Source organism: Onychostoma macrolepis, chromosome 22 (genome assembly GCF_012432095.1).
Source record: "Onychostoma macrolepis isolate SWU-2019 chromosome 22, ASM1243209v1, whole genome shotgun sequence".
NCBI lineage: Eukaryota > Metazoa > Chordata > Actinopteri > Cypriniformes > Cyprinidae > Onychostoma > Onychostoma macrolepis.
In genome coordinates this window covers 23,970,006-23,991,711 of record NC_081176.1, presented here as the reverse complement: position 1 = coordinate 23,991,711, position 21,706 = coordinate 23,970,006, and the positions used below count along the sequence as shown (strand labels likewise).

General features: G+C 35.6%; 1 protein-coding gene across 2 annotated transcripts; it reads right to left on the bottom strand.

Annotated features, from left to right (window-relative positions):
* Nucleotides 1-115: 115 nt before the first annotated feature.
* Nucleotides 116-18,597, bottom strand: LOC131529607 (beta-1,3-galactosyltransferase 2-like). Of its 2 annotated transcripts, none has more exons than XM_058759378.1 (2): nt 18,433-18,597; nt 116-4,843 (listed from the first exon to the last, which is right to left on the bottom strand). In XM_058759378.1, exons 1-2 carry the CDS (start codon nt 18,456-18,458, stop codon nt 3,724-3,726), a joined length of 1,146 nt encoding a protein of 381 aa, XP_058615361.1. In that variant the 5' UTR covers nt 18,459-18,597; the 3' UTR covers nt 116-3,723. The 2 variants fall into 2 exon arrangements, with proteins under 2 accessions (XP_058615361.1, XP_058615362.1); XM_058759379.1 differs by lacking the exon at nt 18,433-18,597 and adding an exon at nt 5,314-8,491.
* Between the last annotated feature and the right edge of the window lie 3,109 nt (nt 18,598-21,706).

The following is a 21,706-nucleotide window of genomic DNA, read 5'->3' as shown; positions in this document are numbered from 1 at the left end:
TACAAATATACCCCAGCGACTTAAGACTGGTTTTGTGGTCCAGGGTCACATTTTATTAACATTACATTGTAAGTTACTGTAAGGGAGTTTGTTATAAATTGTTCAGTAACAAGAGTTGAAGAGGAGACTTGAGGGTTTCTATTTTAATAATATGCAACAAAATGTAACAATATGCAAATACACACATAATTTTAAACATTATATACATTGTTTATATTTAAATGTACTTATGTTGCACATTCATGTAGAACTTAAATATCATTTTTAAAAGTAAAGGTAGGGTAGGAAAATTCAGAGAGGCTAGCAATATCAAGCAAGCTTCGAAAGCACATCCCACCCTAACTGCAAATCACTCTCTAAAGCCACGGCTCCTCCGAAACACAAGAACACATGCACAAGTAAACCAGAGGCTAACCAGTGACACGATGAGAGACACCGTTGGTGGAGGGTTGAATGCAACGCTGTCAGATTACCTCATGTCTCATTCACCGGTGAGGAAACCAGAGGTGGAAAGTAACGAATTACATTTACTCGCAGTAATTAGTAATTTGTAATTAGTAATTTAATAATTACAATTATTAAGTAATTTTTAAAATCTGTAATTTTACTTTTACTTAAGTAGTGTTTGAAGTATTGTACTTCGCTACATTTTAAAACACATTAATTACTGAGTAAAAAATAAATAAAAAATCGCTCCCTGGAAACTACTGCAGTAAATAAAGGGCAGGAGAACAAACTGCTAAAATCAGAAAAAGACAAAGACGGACAAGACAGGCGTTAATGGTGCAAACCCAGCTGAAAACCAAACCCCGTCGTATTCTGCTGAAGTTGAACTCGAAGGAAATGAAGTGAACCCCTGGCCATGTTTATGCACTATTATGCAGTGTAAGCTGTTTGCCTAAGGAAACCAAACTAGCAGCTTATAAATATCGACATCAACCCTTCGCAAGCATGTAGAGGTAAGTATAAATACTTGCATCATTGCATTGGTGGTTAAAATGAAGCTTTGGCAGTTTAGCAAAAGGTTTTGCACAAATTAGCCAAAAAGACAGTGGTGCAAGGGTATGCGATATATCGTCTGCGATAATATCGTAATTGTTGTTCTAACGATGTGCAATTTGACATTATCAGTATTTAGCCAAAAACCGAACAAAACACTCCTATAGAGTGCCTTGAAGTCTAGTAGACCAGTGTGCGCGCGCATTTAGAGTGCGTTCTTTCACTGCGTGATTCAGTGTGTTAAATGCATTTAAAATGATCACGGAATATTTATATCATTTCATATAGTAAATCAATATCACACGAAGAGTGCCGTTTTTCTCCAAAAATCAGCATGATTACATATAGATTTTTCTTCTTCATTACAATAGTTCAATAAACAAGTTAATTAAGAGACTTGCGTTTTAGACACCATATTGCCTGTTTTAGCTCTATTTCGATAACAAAAATAACCCCAAACACAGCCACAGCACTATTTTGCGTCTCTGAGCAACATGAGGGTGTTTCGTTCCTGAATTAATCAACTGTTTAAATGATTCGGTTCAGTCTCAATGACTCACTTATTAACAGTTCCTTTTAAAAAAATATATAATTTCAAATGAGTATTCAACATTTTATGTGTTATATATCAAAACATTATTTCTGCATTTGTAACTGCAGGTTAAATGCATTCATGTCCTGCATTAAACAGTGTGTAAATACATCTAAATGCAACTTCAGATGAAGCTTCTGTGTTTCCTTTGCATTGTAAAGATGAATTTTGCTGATATTGATTTAATTTTCCTGGTAACAGCCCAAATGTCTTATTATTCTAAATAACTGATTCCTTTAATTAAAAACAACTAGTTTGAGATTTATAGGCCTATCCCAGGGGTGTCAAACTCAGTTCCTGGAGGGCCGCAGCCCTAACGAGTTTAGTTCCAACCCTGCTCCAACACACATACCATGTAGTTTTCAAATAAACCTAAATGATTAGATTAGCTGGATCAGATGTATTTAATTAGGGTTATATCTATACTGTGTAGGGCTGTGGCCCTCCAGGAACTGAGTTTGACACCCACTGTTAACAAGTAATTTTTACTCTGAGTTAATTTTAAACGAGCTACTTTTTACTTTTACTTAAGTAGATTTTTAGACTGGTACTTTTACTTGTACTTAAGTAAAATTTAATTAATGTAATGGTACTTTTACTTGAGTAAAATATTTTCGTACTCTTTCCACCTCTGGAGGAAACTACAGTACAAAGCACATAATATTACAGTCAGTGTTGAGGGTAACACATTACAAGTAACACAAATTACGTAATCAGATTATTTTTTTTAAGTAACTAGTAAAGTAACACATTACTTTTTAATTTAGAACGAAATATTTGAGTTACTTTTTCAAATAAATAATGCCAGTTACTTTGTTTCCCATGTCTTGACTGACAGCTCTCATGTGGCCACGTTGAGAGAAATCAGGAGTAAGTGCAGAGATGTTATGCTTGCTGTGTGAACATGATGCTTACTGTAGTTCTAGACTAAATATGAACATTTATTTACTCACCCCACCTGCACAAAAACAGATTCAGTATTCCTCAAAATGAATAAAAACAGTCAAATGGAAACTCAGAGTTTTATACAAACCTGCAATAATTAAATGTCAAATAAAACAAATATAATTTATGTATTTAATTCCATTTTTTTAACCAATATTTTTTGCTACTGATCTTTGATGATCCAATTCAGCCATACGAAGCAAAAATTACACATTTGTGTTTCATTTTTGTAGTGTTGAACTTTCTTCTCCTGCGTTATATTATTTATGCAATTTGTTTGAGCTGCGCCCTCTACTGTACAGACATGAATTTACATTTCCTTCAGCCTGAAGCGTATTCATTTCACTTTTGTTGTGAAAGAGCTTTTACATTTGTAAAAGAAGAACTTTTTTATATTAAAAACAAACAAGCAAGCCCTGCCCAGATTTAAAAAGTAACTCAAAAATAATGTAACGCATTACCTTCCATAAAAAGTAACTAAGTAATGTAATTAATTAGTTACTTTTTTAGGGAGTAACGCAATATTGTAATGCATTACTTTTAAAAGTAACTTTCCCCAACAGTGATTACAGTAATAACACCTTCCATTCTCACTCAGTCTGCAGTAGCCTATATCTGCGTGAACAGGCGGTGACAGGTAGGTATTCTTTCTCAAGGCACTGTTCATTCATTCATTCATTCATTCATTCAACGTTTACTGAGAAAAGCCCCCAAATAAAGATAACTTATAATACTTGATGAATGTTACATTAGGCTACCGATACATACTAATACATTACCATTACCAAGTATTTTTTAATTTTAAGTGATGCAGAAAAAACCTCATGACTGTGTCAACGTTAATGTGTAAATAATAATACTAATTTACCTTAAATGTGCTATTTATTTGTTATTATATTTAAATATATTTAAAACATGCAATATATGTTTTCACTCTGTTACATTTAGGCACATGTGTCTTTGTGGACACTTTTAAATGCCATTGTAATAATGTATTATAATGTTCATTTTATTTCATATGAGCAAAGTACTATCACTGTCCTGTATTCCACAGCAATCGATTTTGCTACTGAATCTCTCCGAGACATCACTGCCTTTCGAGTGTATCGTAGCCATTCATTCACAGAAGACGTACTGTATCTTCATTTTGCTCATTCCTGATCTTTGTGTGCTGCTTTATCATCTGTTCATTTGTGTCCTTTCACATTTTGCCAGAACTCTATTACCTTCTCCGGTGACCCCGCGATTGCTGTAATGAGCTTGGAAAGGTCCGTACTTTTAGGATCATTCACATAGGTGCGAAACTGAGAAGGATTTGGAGCGCCAGAGGGATTTATGCCTAACCGTTTCAGACAAGCGCCCACATACGCATCCTCTATGTTAAAGGGCTTTATGGCTTCAGAAGCCTCCACTATTTTAGGAGGAAGATCATTGGAGAAAACATATCCCATTCCAAGCACATACGTTGGGTATTTCGATTCGGGGTACAGCTCCACTGAAACGTACCATTTTGAGTTTTTGTCTCTGATGACATACTGGTCCCACATCAAATAGCCTGTGATGTAGTTCTGTCTGGGTGTGTTGGGTGACAGTAAGACGCTCATCAGGTTCTCCAGGTTTATATACATGTCAGAATCAACCTTCATACTAAAAGTCGCTTGAGAGCAACGAGTGGCCAACCAGTCCATGATCACCATCGTCTTTATGGTCAGATTGAAGTAGGAGTCCACAAAGTTGCTCTGCAGTAAATCTCTGTGTTGTCGACTCTCTTCCTCCAGCTGCTGTTGAGCTTCAGCTCCTCCAGTCAAACCCACCAAGAACAGAGTCAGCACTGCTTTTCCCTGCACTGAGCTCTCATTCCCCCATGTGCTCCGGATGGCGTTACGAGCATTTACCTCATGGGGGGCCACAGGGACCATCAAGACCAGGAACGGATCCTGCTTACATTTATCAGGTTCGTCCAGAATGAAATGATAGTTGCTAGGATGTGCTACATATTGGTGAATAAAAATGTATTCTGTTCTAATGGATGCAGTGGTTTTTTTCTCTGTGGTAGATATTCCAATAGTTTGTTGATTAGTTAAAAAATTCCAGACATTGATTTTGCCAGACAAGCCCCCAGACACCGCATTATATAATTTAGTTTGGTTTACAATGTTAAACCAGGTACGAGGGTGAGTGACTGGCATGAGAGAGAAATCATAAATATAAGCAAAAATACACAAAAATAATGTGGCCAATGTGGCCAGCACAACAAATCCTGGTTTAATGTAACCCATAGAAACTCTCCCATGAGCCAAACAGCACCTGAGTGAAGAGAAAGAGAAACAGAAAGGTTAAAAGAGTAAATAATCTGATTTGGACTAGATTTTGCCTGAATTAACTGAAAAAAAATTTAATAAATTATATATACTTGATTTTATTATATATTACAAATGTTGTACAAATGGCATCTGATTTAAGTTAAAGTTGAAGCTGAAACTAAAATAAAAGGAAATTGAAGCCAAGCAGAAATATTAAAATAAAAAATAATAATAACGTCAAAAGCACATAACAAAATGAAACAACTGAAATGAAAACTGGAAAGAGTGAAATACAGGTTAAAAATACAATAAACAAATTAAGTGTAGTTTTCAATTTAATAAATTGGAGAGATCACAGAAAATATTAAATATGTTCATGCACTCATAGAAAAAAAGGTACAAAATACAAGGCGGGTACCTTTTCAAGAGGTACACTTTTGTATATTATTTACTCCTAAAAGGTGCATTTTATACCTTTAATGTAGGGCTGAAACGATTCCTCCAGTAGGCTAACTCGAAAACAAAAAAATCATCTTTGTTATACATGTTTACTTGATATTTCTTTACAGAGAATCATCATTTCTATTCATTTCCCACTGATTTACGCGATCTGATGAGCATTAACTCATATTACGCGATCATATCTCTCTCTGTATGAATGAATGGCAGAGACGCGCGTTTTCCTTTACCACACACACACACACACTGCAGCGCGCGTGACGCTCGCGGTGATTTCAGCGTCTGCCGTCTCAATGAGGACATAAACACACAAACAACATCTCCAGAACTGCTCTGAGAGTCACTTCATGAGCGTTTCACCGTTTCATTTGAGTAAAACTAGCGTCATATCAGGTTGGTCATATCATATACACACAGAAATTTAAAGGTATTCACGGTAACCCGTCAAAATAAAAGTCCGGTTTAATTTGAAGACATTGCAGCAGAAATATATTTGTTCAGCAGAATGTACATACTACTAAAATTATGAAAACTTTATTTTTTAAGGAATTATCACACATTTCTTCCATGATTGTAATAGTAAATCCACTTTGTTTGCCAAAAAGTTTAATTTTCAATAATTTAAAGATAAATGAAATTAATGTTTTATGCCTTCATTTGAAATCCAGATACACAACACAGAATTTCTGGGGGAAAAGAAAACATTTAATAAGGCTATTTTAAGAATAAATAACAATAAAACATTAGGTGAGAGAAAAAACATAACTTTATAATTGTCATTTTCTTTAATCATAGCTATTAATTATTATAACACCTAAAATATGTTGTGTGTAAAAAGTGTTTGTTTCAGCCACTTAAAGGGTGGGTACATTGTGTGCACAATGCACGTGATCAGAATGGTACCACCTCTGCCGCATTTTGATAAAGGAAAAACCTTGTTTACAGGACTATACATTATTTGGATAATTAGTCAACAACAACAACAACAACAGTTATGTCTGATTCTGTTGCATAGAACTGAATAAAAATAATACATTGATATTTAATATTAATATATTTTCTGTCCAATTTTCTTTCAATAAAAGTGTGGTTGTTTTATTGGCTTGTGTTTTTTTAAATTCTGTATCATTAAAATTGAGTTAAATTAAAAAGTCTTACAAAATTAATTTCTATTATTTAATAAAATAAATAATTATTACAAAGTATTTTCTGTTTCGGTTTTCGACCAAGCACATCCAGAATTCTTGGTTTCGGCCCAGAATTTTCATTTCGGTGCATCCCTACCGTTTACTGTAACCACATGCTCCTTTAAAGGATTACACACACACACACACACACACACACATGTCTGGTTTGCTATCCTTGTGGGGACTCTCCATAGGCGTAATGTTTTTCTACTGTACAGACCGTATATTCTATCACCCTACACCAACCCTACACCTAAACCTACCCCTTACAGGAAACTCTCTGCATTTTTAGATTTTCAAAAAACTTCATTCTGTGTGATTTATTAGCTTGTTTACCCGTGGAGACCTCAATTTAGGTCCCCACCATGAGTCCCCATGAGTCTGTGTGTATTCAGGTTTAAGTCCCCACCTGAATATAAAAGACTGGTACACACATCACACACACACACACACACACACCAGTATGCAGAGAGACATTTAAGAGGGTTTATTCTCCAAATAACTTTAAATTCATGTTGCTGAAAAAATGTGTTAATAAATGTTATGTGTATAGACTCTTTTTTTTGTTCCACGTTAGCTTCCTGCCCACTAAGTTTTGCCTCTTACAAAAGCCACAAAGCCTTCTAAGAAGACAGTAAAGGCTCATGTCATGCCTGAGCTGTAGTTAGCCTGAAATTTGAAAGTTAAGTTGCACAATGTTTAGGTTTTATTATTATTTTTGCTCACACTTTATATTAGGTGGCCTTAACTACTATGTACTTGCATCAAAAAATAAGTACAATGTACTTATTGTGTTCATATTGTATTGCAAAACACTTTTGCTGCTATTGAGGTGGGATACGGGTAAGGTTAGGGACAGGTTTGGTGGTATGGGTTGGTTTAAGGGTGGGTTAAGGTGTAAGGGATGGGTCAACAGTGTAATTATAAATGTAATTACAGAAATGAATTACAGATGTAACTACATATAGGTATTCTTAAAAATATAAGTACATGTATGTACACAATAAGTGCATTGTACCAAATGATTAATTTAAATGTAAGTACACAGTAGTTAAGGCCACCTAATATAAAGTGGGACCCTATTTTTTATTACTATTATTTTGATTCATGTCTTAGTTTTAGGTTGTACTATGTTTACCTTTTTTAAAGTAATTTGAAATAGATTTTTATATTTTTATATATTTGTATTTGTATTTGCATTTTGAATGTAATATGGCAATTAAATGCACTAAATGGGTTTAGTTTTCACAGTTATTAATATATGCAATTTCAGCAATAAAAATTTTAATTTTTCTAAAAAGGAAACAAATTACTTGTTCATTTTAAGAGACCTGTCTTATTTTCTCTTGTATATTTAGTATTGCTATTTAAAAAAAGAAAAAGTACTTCTTATCCGATTAATCGATTAATCGATGGCATTTTCGGTAGAATTCTCGATTACTAAAATATTTGATAGCTACAGCCCTACTTTAATGTATTAGTACTTTATATTACTACTTTATGCAGAAAATATGGACAGAATCATGGAATCAAGTTATAAAAATGGAATTTACTGTATAATGTGGAATGTTACGGAATTTGCAAAATTTTGGATGAATAAATCAAAAGTAGGTCAGTGTGTTAACAAAGCAGATAGTATAAATTCTGATTTCATGAGGCGTTCAATGTAGTGCTAGTACTACTACTACAAATAAAACTATTATTAAAACATTATTCTTTAAAGAATATTTAGCATAAAAATTATTAACCAGAATTTATTTACCAGAATGAATGTAATTACACAATATTTCTGAAATAAGTAAATAAAATAATAATAAATAATTTTTTTAATAATTTTTTTTAATAAAATCAATTAATTAGAGATGCTTTTGATTATTACAATTTTATGAAACCATTAAAATGTAATTCGAGAAAATTAATGGAAAACACATTAACTTTACAAATTTGGTAAAAATAAAACATTACAAAAATGTAATTGTTAAGTTAAGTGTAAGTTTCTTTATTTCAATTAATTAGACATGCTTTTTTATTAAGTTTTTTTTTTTTTTTTTTTAACCATTAAAACAGAGTCTATAAAAATTGAAACAGAAAAAAAAAAACTGACTTAAACCTGAATTTAAAATGAATTTAAAATGGAAAAAAATGGAATTTGGAGGGGGGAAAAAGAAAACTGATTACATTTCTCAAGGACAAATGTACCCAACTGGACATTATTTACACACAACACTGGTCCACTGATCATGTGTTGGTTACTCCACTGCACACCTCGGATCACTTTCTCCTCACTCTTAACCTCAACATGGTTTCTGACACAACACATACCCCTCCACATGTCATCTTTTAACGTAACTTACGCTCACTCTCACCCTCTCGGCTATCTGATATGGTTTCATCTCCGCTTCCTTCCCCTAAAATGTTATCATCTCTTGATGCTAACAGTGCTACTGATACTATCTGCTCCACTCTTAAATCTTGTTTAGACACTGTCTGCCCCTTATCTTTCAGGCCAGCTTGTACCACTCCTTCTGCCCCTTGGCTGTCTGATGTTCTCCGCAAACATCGTTCTAAGCTCAGGGCTGCTGAAAGGGTGTGGCGCAAATCAAAAAATCCTTCTTACTTTCATGTGTATCAGTCACTCCTCTCTTCCTTCTCTGCTAATGTCTCCACTGCTAAAAGGACATACTATCATAACAAAATTAACAATTCGTCTAACTCTCGCATGCTCTTTAAAACATTTTCCTCCCTCCTTTGTCCTCCTCCTGCCCATCCTTCATCAATGCTAACAGCTGATGACTTTGCTACGTTCTTCATTAATAAAATTACAACCATCAGTGCACAATTCTCCACACCACAAACTGCCAAGCACATCTTACCAGTAGGGATGTCCCCGACTAAGGATTTTCTTAGTCGAATTTCAAATTTTCGAATATTGCCGATAGTCGACTGATAGTCAAATCTTATGTTTAGGGGCGGGGGGCAAAATACTTCACCTAGAGTGAAGTCAGACATTCGACAGTCATAAATACTGATGTTAACACAAAAAAAATAATCTTTCACTCTGCCTGTGTCAATTTGAGTCTTGTTAAAGTTTTAAATCCCTGCCGCCAAGATACTCCTGTCGGTCATGGATTATGGAAAGTGAAGCTTAAATCTAGGGTGGTTGGATTTATTCATGCATGTTAAAATATTTATTTAAAGCTTCTTTCTTTTCAGATTCTTATTTACAGCATTATCATAATAGGCTGTATTTTAAATTATTGGGAGAAAACTTCCTGGACAGCAAGCAGTCTGCCTTCAAAAGTGGACATTCAACTGAGACTGCCTTGCAACTTCTCCAATACTTATCTTGTTGGATCTGTCTGCCGCTTTTGACATGGCTAACCACCTGTTTCTCCTGTCAACCCTATTGGTAAAGGGCATCTCAGGAACCGCACTCCAGTGGTTTGAATCTTACCTCTAAGATAGGTCCTTCAAAGTATTTTGGAGGTGTCCAAGTCACAACATCTAACTACTGGGGTGCCTCAGGGCTCAGTTCTTGGATCACTTCTCTTCTCTGTCTACATGGCATCTCTAGGTTCTGTCATTCAGAAACATGGCTTTTCATACCACTGCTACGCTGATGACACTCAACTCTCATTCCATCCTGATTATCAGACGATAGCTGCTCGCATCTCAGCATGTCTAACAGACATTTCTTTCTGGATGAAGGGGGTCTGCATTGGGATATCGTGACAACATATTCCTTCGTTTCATAATACTCAATTAATTGTTGTAAACTGAGATTGGTGTTTTTAGAAGACGTATCTGTGCTGAATTCTACATAAATAATCCACAACAAAGCCGTGCTATGGGCACAATCATTGATAGAGCCTGCAGAAGAAGTTCTTTTACGCTACTATTTGAATCTTCCGCTTTTCGAACGCGGAAGTGTGATAAAGGCCTATTAATCCAGAATACGGATGCAAGATTAATCTTTAATGAACCGAAAAGAACGCACGTCAAACCTCTGTTCAACAATTTGCACTGGCTAACAATAGCTGCTCACATAAAATTCAAGACATTAATGTTTGCCTACAAAACCACCACTAGCTCTGCACCCATTTACCTAAATTCACTACTTCAGACTTATGTGCCCTCTAGAAGCATGTTTTCTGCAAGTGAACGGCACATTATTGTGCCATCTCAAAGAACCAAAAAATAACTTTCATGGACTTTTACTGTACATCAACTGTTGCCTCCTGGTGGAATGACCAGCCCAACTCAATCCGAGCAGCTGAGTCCTTAGCCATCTTCAAGAATCGACTAAAAACACATCTCTCCCATCTTTATTTGACCCTCTAACTCTAGCACTCTCTATTCTAATTCTATTTTATCTATTGGTTTTCTTTTTTTATTTGAAAAAACAACAACAACAAGAAAAAAAACAAAAAAAAAACACTTGCACTCTATTTGTTCCTGCTTCTTTTCTTTTTATTTCTTATATAAATAACAAAAAACAACAATAACAAAAAACTTTGCTACGTGTACTGCGTTAGGCTAACCGAGACTTTTCATAGCACTTGCATATTATTGCTCTTTTGTTGATTTTGATTGCTTCTATTGTCCTCCATTTGTTAATTTCTTTGGATAAAAGAATCTGCTAAATGACTAAATGGAAATGGAAAAACGGCACTTTTTACTCCTTACAATTTTATTTCAATTTGAAAAGTACTCGTTACTTTTTTGCATTTTTATTTTATCTTACACACATTAAATTTGGTGCATGGAAGCTCAAACTTGCATGCTAATGAGGCTTGTTATCTTGCATCACCGGCTACACAGAGTGCTATTAGCTGTCTGTGTACTATATTGGCTGAATGCACAAGACGGAGTGCAAATAAAATAAAAAGTATCTTGACTTCCTTTTTTAAACAGAACCATTTAAAATGCCACACTAATTCATCAGTGCTTTACACTATTTATCAGTTGCTAATGTCATGTTGCTCAAAATGTATTATATAGTTCTCTGTGCAAGTCAGACCACTAGTAACCACTAGTAAAAGTGTAACTGTGAATTCGATCCAGTCTCTTTCAATCAATATCACACATACAGTAGTGTAAATTTTTACTTTTGATATATGGCATACATAAGAAGTGCAGCCTTCTGCATTTCAATATAGTAACTGTCATCTAAACTGTTGCCATAGTTTACATCAGGTAATACTAACAGAGTGCAGTGTTATTTTGACAACATTACTATGTATTTTGACTATCTTGTTTGTGAACAATGAAATAATTAATCATTAGATAATTCGAGAGAAATGCACCAAAGTGACGAAGAAAAACTGTAGGTTTTGAACAATGGATGTAAACAATGTATTACCTTTCTTTCTTACTGTGTAATACTTTATTCAGAACCACGAATGCTTACAGTTAAAAAAATAAATAAAAAAGTTTTCAGTTTGTGTTCATGTTTACCATGAATTTTTCATGGAATTTTTAATCTCTCTGCCAATTACTTTCATGTGTAAAATGTAAAATGTAAAACACTACTCTCGTGTGTCTTTTGCTTGTTCAGAATGCAGTGGAGCACAGGAGTTTGTCACAGCATTCTCACATGCTGTACATGCATATTGTTAGATTTTGCTGTATTTGGCTGACCAGTAGTTTGGGTGGCTCGCCAATGTACTAGATTTCTCGAATACATAAAATAAGAAAGCTTGACCAAAGTTCTTGTGGGGAGAAGAATTTATTGAAGGTAGCAGTGTAGCAGTTCTTCAGCAGTGATGTTAGCATATCATCCTTCAAACAATCTTAACCCAAGGTACTGTCTGTTAGACCAGACCTTTATACCTGGTAACAAATGTGCTACAAACAATACAATAACACCCCATGGAGAGCCAATGATAGTGTAACCTTATAATGACCTGATGTTGACCTAAGAGGCTAATTATATGGGCCATTTGGTTCACACTTTTGTAAACATAAGTACAGCAAATAATCTTTCAATATGCACATGTGTACACTGTATATACAGTGTCTATGACTGATGAATTTTACACAGTTATGCAACTGAACTGAATCAATACTCAACAATAAAAGTCTATTTTATAATATCAAACTTAGTTTAAAGCATGTGCTTGTAGTTTTGCAGACTTGGTCTAAAGATTATGTATATGATTGAATGGTTTCACTATGGAAAGTATTCAGACCCCCTTAAATTTTTCACTCTTTGTTATATTGCAGCCATTTGCTAAAATCATTTAAGTTCTTTTTTTTCCCTCATTAATGTACACACAGCACCCCATATTGACAGAAAAACACAGAATTGTTGACATTTTTGCAGATTTATTAAAAAAGAAAAACTGAAATATCACATGGTCCTAAGTATTCAGACCCTTTGCTGTGACACTCATATATTTAACTCAGGTGCTGTCCATTTCTTCTGATCATCCTTGAGATGGTTCTACACCTTCATTTGAGTCCAGCTGTGTTTGATTATACTGATTGGACTTGATTAGGAAAGCCACACACCTGTCTATATAAGACCTTACAGCTCACAGTGCATGTCAGAGCAAATGAGAATCATGAGGTCAAAGGAACTGCCTGAAGAGCTCAGAAACAGAATTGTGGCAAGGCACAGATCTGGCCAAGGTTACAAAAAATTTCTGCTGCACTTAAGGTTCCTAAGAGCACAGTGGCCTCCATAATCCTTAAATAGAAGGCGTTTGGGATGACCAGAACCCTTCCTAGAGCTGGCCGTCCGGCCAAACTGAGCTATCGGGGGAGAAGAGCCTTGGTGAGAGAGGTAAAGAAGAACCCAAAGATCACTGTGGCTGAGCTCCAGAGATGCAGTCGGGAGATGGGAGAAAGTTGTAGAAAGTCAACCATCACTGCAGCCCTCCACCAGTCGAGGCTTTATGGCAGAGTGGCCCGACGGAAGCCTCTCCTCAGTGCAAGACACATGAAAGCCTGCATGGAGTTTGCTAAAAAACACCTGAAGGACTCCAAGATGGTGAGAAATAAGATTCTCTGGTCTGATGAGACCAAGATAGAACTTTTTGGCCTTAATTCTAAGCGGTATGTGTGGAGAAAACCAGGCACTGCTCATCACCTGTCCAATACAGTCCCAACAGTGAAGCATGGTGGTGGCAGCATCATGCTGTGGGGGTGTTTTTCAGCTGCAGGGACAGGACGACTGGTTGCAATCGAGGGAAAGATGAATGCGGCCAAGTACAGGGATATCCTGGACGAAAACCTTCTCCAGAGTGCTCAGGACCTCAGACTGGGCAGAAGGTTTACCTTCCAACAAGACAATGACCCTAAGCACACAGCTAAAATAAAGAAGGAGTGGCTTCACAACAACTCCGTGACTGTTCTTGAATGGCCCAGCCAGAGCCCTGACTTAAACCCAATTGAGCATCTCTGGAGAGACCTAAAAATGGCTGTCCACCAACGTTTACCATCCAACCTGACAGAACTGGAGAGGATCTGCAAGGTGTGAAAAACTATAACTATAACTATAAAACTATAAAGAAAGTCATATACATATGGGATGGCATTAAGGTGTAAAATATGTTTGTTTGTTTTTTTTGTTCCACTGTGCTGCCACTTTTTTTTTGCTAGGTTACCTCTACTTTTTAAATACTTGAATACAATTTAATGTTGTACTTTTCTTACTTTTACTCATGAAAGGAGTGAAATTATTTCCTTTATGAAATGAATTCCTCATGAGGCCAAAACTCAGGAACTCTCGCAGCACACGACATGCAATAAAACAATAAACGTTCTAATCTGACAGGAAGATCTGGGAGAAAGACCATTTGCTTATCTGTCCCTGGACCCATCCTTAGGCTCCCTCCTTCCCCCCTGGGCATGACATAGAAGTGTCAAGAACTCAAGTTGCCAGATTTACAAACTGAATTTATTATATCTTAAGAATTAATGATTTTAACCCTTTCATATTTAGTATAATTTTAAAGGTTTCTGTACTCCGAATAATGAAAACTTAAGTTAACTCTGTACTTCTGTGGTGGGTGGTCTCCTTTCAAAATCTGATAAACATTGCTCTACAGGTGTGACCATTTGGGTGCGCGAGTACATACACAGATGTAATCTGTTTTGGGGCAGAGAATAAATGTTTATGGCCCTTTTGTTCTGGTAGTATTTAAGAGAAAGTTGCAAATCAGTCATTGCGATTCTGTAGCCAGATCAGCACGAAAGTGTGAAGTGTATTTCTTATGCTCCATACTATGTATCTTCTTGAATTCAGGTATATATTTTACCCTTAGATTCATCTTTGAATAACTGATGTTATGAATTTTCTTATTTCTAAATTGGCTTCTAATTATTTTCATTATGTAATTGGCATGATACAACTCTATCTGACTAATAATAAATTGTTATATTTGATTTATTCAGATCTCTTCTGAAATCATATTTTCTAGTAGATTAGAGTTGTAGTCTAGTGTTTCCACAAATCTGCGTCCAGGACGGATCATACTTAAGTACCAATGAATAAGCGGGGGCTCGTCATTAGGGATCTTCTGATTTCTGTCTGTCACTGTCTTAACAAGTTACAGTTTTCGTGATTATAGAAAAAATACACTTTTTATTATGTGTTTGCAGGGTGCAGCCTATTCAAAGGTATTATAATCACCCCGTATCCTCTGAGTAAGATCAACTGGTGAATTGCTAAGCGACACTAGGTCGCTAATGAACGAAGAATTGAAAGTATGGGATTTCCAGAATGATCAAATATCTAAATTAATATACATTCAATGTCTGTGATCAGTTTTTAATTAAGAATATTGCCTAAATTTAACGATCACTTGAAATTGGAGTCAGATCAAGCACGGAGCTAGACAAAAATTGAAACTAAACCCAGATAAATTCAGAGGCGCAAGTAAAAGACCGAACATGCATTAAATCTTCAACCAGGCCGCTGGATTCCGTTGTTTGGACTAGCGGGTGGATCTCACTCGGAGCTCAAGCCGAGCCTCAGGTTTTGAGCCTCCTTCACGGACAGCAAGCCAAGTTCGTTTTACCATTACTGGGCAGGTCTGAATGGGCAGGCGAACTCGTGAAATGACAATTTTGATGAGGCTTGTAACCAGGACTGAGGGTTAAACCCATTCAGAGGACGTCCACAACTTCTCCTGGTTGAGAATTAGTCGAATAGTCAAATTAATCAAATTAAATGTATTGAAAATCACTCAATAGTAGTAAAATATCTGATCTCACAATATTTGGCTCAACAACACTGTTCAAAGCTAAGTCTTAACAATATACAGCCTATAGCTTGGTTTTATTTTAGATTTTACAAAAATTAGTACACATTTGTTTGATTCTCAGTCTTTGTCTTTGAGCGGACAGACAAACATGAAGAGGCCATAAATCTAAAGCAACATGTGTACTTTGCATTTGCTCTGGGTTTGCCCAACCCCCAAACTATCTCACACTCAAGCTGATTTTCAAAAAAATCAACTTAGTGACGTCTTAGCTCATAAACATAAGAAAGTTGTGTCCAATTCTATGATTGTAGTCACAAAAATCTTCAGATTGAGCAATGATTTGACCTGTGCTCTCAGTATGTGTTTGCAGTTCATTGAATGTTTACGGCAGCAAAACCTATAACTGGTTTCCAGTTTGGCCTGCTGCTGTGCACATGATGCACATGCTTGGACTGCTGTAGCCTCAGGATCAAATCAAGAGTGTATCTTCAAAAAGATCAGTGAGATGATAACAAGTCATTCTAAACAAGTTGCTGGAGGCCTTCCAGAGACCAGTAATAAAAGTATTTTAATTTATACTATTTTAATGTAATATAATCCATATTATAACAACCTTATAATATATTATATTACAATGGCCAAGAAGGGCCTTGATCTCATGGTGATTCAACATTAATTTACAGGAGGAAAGAAAGTTGTAGAAGAATATGAGAAATGACCAGAATGTAGAAAGAGGGAATGTGTACGTAGAAAGAAGTTGGGAACACTACTAGTGTTGGAAGATTGGGAAGAGAAACACAGAAGGTGATGAGAAGCAAGAACTGTTAGAAAGGAAAATGAAAGGAATAATGATCAAAGTAATGAGAAAGATCTTCTTTATCTTCTATTTGTGTAAGAATCTTCAATGAGAAAAAATAACATGTCCAGAATTTGCTAATCTGACTGCAATATCTTGAATAGGCCAAATTCATCCAAGGCCATAAAATGTTTTAAAATTGATCTGCAACCCAGTAACAAGGGAAGGGATAGGTTTTGTCATTTCCCTCGCAACAAAACCACAAACACAGTGGCGCAAGTGTTAGCGGACTAAACCACTCCTCTCTGGGAAGGACAGCGCATATGGAATCTGATCAGAGAACTCATTTTTACTGGACATGTGATTAAAGTTGTGTGTGATGTTAAAATCAGGCAGAAATTCACAAGTCTTCACAGACTGCAGAGATGGAAATGGTCAAATTTATGAAGAGAATAAGAAAATACTAATTGCTAAGCTAACAGTACAGCACCAAAACTGGCAAGATAATGCCCTGAACACAGATCTGACTAATGTAAACAGTAGCATTTAAAAGTTAAATGTCCCAGCAGATCTGGGTGTCATGATGCCTGCAACACAGTGGACTGTGTAAACTCAGCTGTAACAGCCGCTTAAGGTGCAACATGCTTAGACCGTGCTGAAACACTAACTAACAATATGTCTTTGTAAATTAAAACAAATTTGCTCCTGATGATATGCAACCACAACCATCTGCACCAAACTGTGGCCATTACAGTAAAATTAAGATCCACCAGTCTTCAAGCAAATTGTGAAAAGGCTCAATATTAAGCAGATTTTCTCTCTGTCTGTTTCCTTTTCAGACCAACTGCTGCCATCTCTGAGGGACAAACTCCACAAAGATGCCTGGTCCCACCTACACCAACTTACACACACAAGGACATGGGGGAATAGATACTTCAAGGGGCCATTCACACCTCATAGCACTGCACAACTAGTTACATGACCTCCCGATGTATATCACTGGAACTAAATTATACAACACAGATTATGGTAGGCTAGACATCACCCATCTCCTATACACAAACATACACACACAAACATACAGAACATACTTTCATTATTGCAACTGCACAATATATTTACCTGGTATTGAACATAAGGACATCCAGGTCTAAATTACTCACTCAAGTATGTTTTTGGCCAGATTCTTGTACTTTTAATTGAGTAAAATTTTCACTGAGTATCTGTACTTTCACTTGAGTATAATTTTTGAGTACTTTTTAGACCCTTGAATATAACGACAGGACACTTGAACACGTACTGATTTTGTTTGGACTCTGAGTAACTGATTTTTATTAGGTAATATTGCTTAACTGTTATTGCTTAACTGCAAAACTGTTTTTCATAGGAAAAGAGGAACTGCGTAACACGTAACATCATACAATTTTTTGAACATACACATCTTTGTTTGAATAATTTGTAATCATTTATCATTTAACAATATAATCATTCTTTTCTTTTTTATTATGCTACTAGTTAATTCAACGTATCCCCTTTTCTTTCTTCCTTGCTCTTATGATTGTGTGGATTCAAGGGATATTCATCTTCACCATTACCAGATAAGGCAACTGTCTTTATTTCAAGGTTTTTTAAAATCACAGTACAATGCTATGAAGGCTGATAAAAGATGGTTAATACCATTTTAGGTATCAAATAATACTTGGTGTTAACCAGTTTTGTGAACCAGGCCAAATGCAATCTGAAAGGGACTGGATTTAACATTTCTGACACAAGGACTTGATCGAACATTTTTGGTCAGTAAGATATTGACACAATTTAACACTATCAAATCAAATGTTGCCTACCTAAAAACAGCGTATGAAAACACATCCCCTACTGAATGGGTCTTTGTCTGAAAACACAGTTTAAACAGTTTATAAAAAAGCAGGAGTGAACGTACCTCTTCCGTATACATTCGATCGCCATTGCTGCGTGTTTGACTGCTTATCTAAAGGAACCAATGACAAATAAGTCAGTTGTTTTGCCCTACAGTACCTGAGTTTCTTTGTTAACTTCTCTTAATCATTTAACCGGGGGTGGGGCTGAAGTATGAAAGTACTGAGTTAAGGAAGAGAAAGGGCCACAAGAAGAGGAGGCTCTATTTGGCCTCTGTATAAATATATTTTGAATATCTATTGGCAGCTGATAGTAAACTAAAAGAGGATATTAAAATGTTAGAATATGCCTAATCATTGAGACAAAACCACTGATGTTTTCTGAGGAACCTGCTACTTTATTGCAAGATATTGCAAAACACCAAGATAAGTGCCTTCCCACAAGCTGCCTAGGTGGGCTAAACGCTCTTGTAAATGTCAAAATGTCTGAGATGGGTTGAGCAAAGTAAGCACACTTCCTGTTCACAGTTGTTTCTGACCGCATTTCCTTCTCAAAACTTGACAACCTTAAAATACGAATCAGGAGTTTTCGGTGGAGAATGAACTGATATGTTTGAAAGAGCGGCCAAGGAAGCTTTTTAAAAGATATGGAAATTCACATGTATTCATTTTACTTCATTAAATATGCTTACCACTTCCTTAGAGTCAACTGAAGTGAACAAAAAGCAGAAACTAGTAGCTGCAGCTTGGAAAAGTTTTAGCGTTCAGATTGTTGAAAGTGTTTTGGTTATTTTGAGCATAATTTGCCTGTATTCTTCTGGTTAAGTAATTTAATAAATAGTATTATTATTATGATTTTTATTTTTATTTTTTAATCAAAGCAGTATTGACTTTTAACAGAACAAAGACATATTGTCACATTTTGGGCTAAAACCTAGAAAACTGTTGATTTACAAAGATTCTGTTGCATGTTTCCTTTGTGTTTAGGCACATTTTAATGCAAACATTCCAGTATTTTCAAGTTTATTTACTCTTGAGAATGATTAGTTTTAGATTAAATAATCATTAATCTAATATAACTGGAGTGTGTCTGAGCCCCAAATTAAGTCAGGAATGCTATTCCAGAGCCAAATATGAAAACGCTCTACCTCCTTTAGTGGACTTTGCTATCCTCATTCAACTGCATTGTCACATATATCAAATTTATGGGTCCATAAAGTAAAAAATAGTACAATCATGTCTGAAAATGGGCTGGGGAAAAGCCATAACGTGTTTGAATATGGAGTGTGTTGTTGTGTCATGATGTTTTTATAGTATTTACAGCTAGCCTATAATACATTATAATATTTAGCTACTTTTATATTTGGATTCATGGGCAACAACTGTTGAAATTTGTAATAATACACTCTTAAGAAAAATGGTTCTAAACAGTACCAGAAAAGGGTTCTTCAGCTTGTAACAATAGCAGAACCCATTTTAGTTCTAAATAGAACCTTTTTTATAGGGTTCCATATAGAACCATGCTTTGAAAATGCTATATAGGACCTTAATGGTGTTATAAATAACCTGTTTAATGATCGTTTTTCATTAATATTAGTATGTTAATATCATTAATATTAGTATTATTTGTATATATTATTTATTAATATTGTTTTTTACCCCTCTGTCTGCCTGGTCTTATAATATATTGAAGTGTCTATTAGGGTTTTACATAAAATCAACAATAATAACAACAACAAATAGATGAAACAATCACAATCCAATCAATATGATGCCATTAAGTCCATCATTTTGGTGTGATTAAGTGGCGATTTTTCTCTGCAGATGATGAGGTTGTTGGATGTCATACATCTGAAATACACAATTGAGTTTAGAGTTACAGTGTGTTTATGTAAAAACAATTATGTTTATGAAGGCCAAAAGCAAAAATGTAATTCTTATTTTACAAAAGTGATTCAGTCAAGGACATGGAGTGATGTTTGATTCACATTATTGACACAAATGGCAACAGCAGCTATATCAGGCTGCTTTCGAGGAATAGTTCACCCAAAAATTAAAATTCTGTTGTTTTTCTTAACCTGTATTAGTTTCCTTCTGCTGTTGAAGGCAAAAGAATATATTGGGAACAATGCTGGTAACCAAACAGCTGCTGCATGACTTTCATAGTATGAAAAAAAAAAAAAGTCAATGGGGCCCAGAAACCTTCTTGTTATGAACATTCTTCAAAATATCTTCTTTTATGTTGAGGTGAACAAAGAAATTCATACAGGTTCAGAATAACTCGAGGCTGAGTAAATGATGACAGTATTTTAATTTTTGGGTGATTTATCCCTTTAAAATCTCATCATACAATGCCAGGAACTCACATAGCCTACTACACTTCACATGCATGCTTTATCTTTAACTATAATGTTCATGAAAGACACAAATGACTGTTTACGAGGATACTCGCATATTGACACGTATGCTTAACCATGTTTGAACGCTCAAGGCGCGAAAAAGAACTCAAGTTTAGGAAGGTGCTTAACGCGCCGCGCGTTTTTAGGCTGTAACGCGTGCATTTGCCAAAATAAATTCTGCCCCGCTTCTTATTGTCCCTGAACAGTTACATTTGTTTTTAAACCACAATGTTTAAAATGAGTTTAAATGATAATGACGCGCTAAACGATTGACATATTTCTACCGGATTATTTCTCAACCCAAAAGCGAATATAGGCCTATAGAGGTTGTTCAAATACAACAAGCAATAAACATCCATCAAGTTAATAATCAAACTAACCTAAAATCTGTGGCAACGATGACGCTATGTTTTTATCTACTCCATGTGTCCGGTCCACTTGCTGTTCCACAACTTTCACTCCATCATCAGCTTTAGTAAAATAGTCTGATAGCTGGGAATTTTACTGACTAACTCGTGTTTTTCCCCTCTCTCCTTATTTTAATTTTATTTTATTTTTTGAATAGTTGACATTTTTACTTTTTGAAGATTGTTCTTTGCATGAGATTACGCCAGAACGAAGCGAAGAGAGAGAGATGAGTGCGCACGCAGCGGTCACCTGATAGATAGGCTACACAGGTCTTTCAAAAGCAATATATAAAATAAATGCATTTGATTGGTAAAACAAATTCAAACGTGACGTTTCAATTTCTAATGTTACTGCAATGAAATTTATGGAAAAGCTCCACTAAATAATAGCGCTAATAAGTGGGAGGCGTGGTGGGGCTTTGGCGATCGGCGCTACCAATGACCAGTCAATCTTCTCCACAGCCAATCACGGGCCCCCTCCTTGCTCGGGCCCCGGGGCTTCAGCCCCGCCTAGCCCAATGGTTAATGCGGCC

Coding starts and splice junctions, on each gene's coding strand:
- LOC131529607 (XM_058759378.1), bottom strand. CDS start 18,458: ATGGCGATCGAATGTATACGGAAGAG. Junction 4,844..18,432: donor ATCGAATGTATACGGAAGAG/GTACGTTCACTC, acceptor CTCTTCACTCAG/GTGCTGTTTGGCTCATGGGA.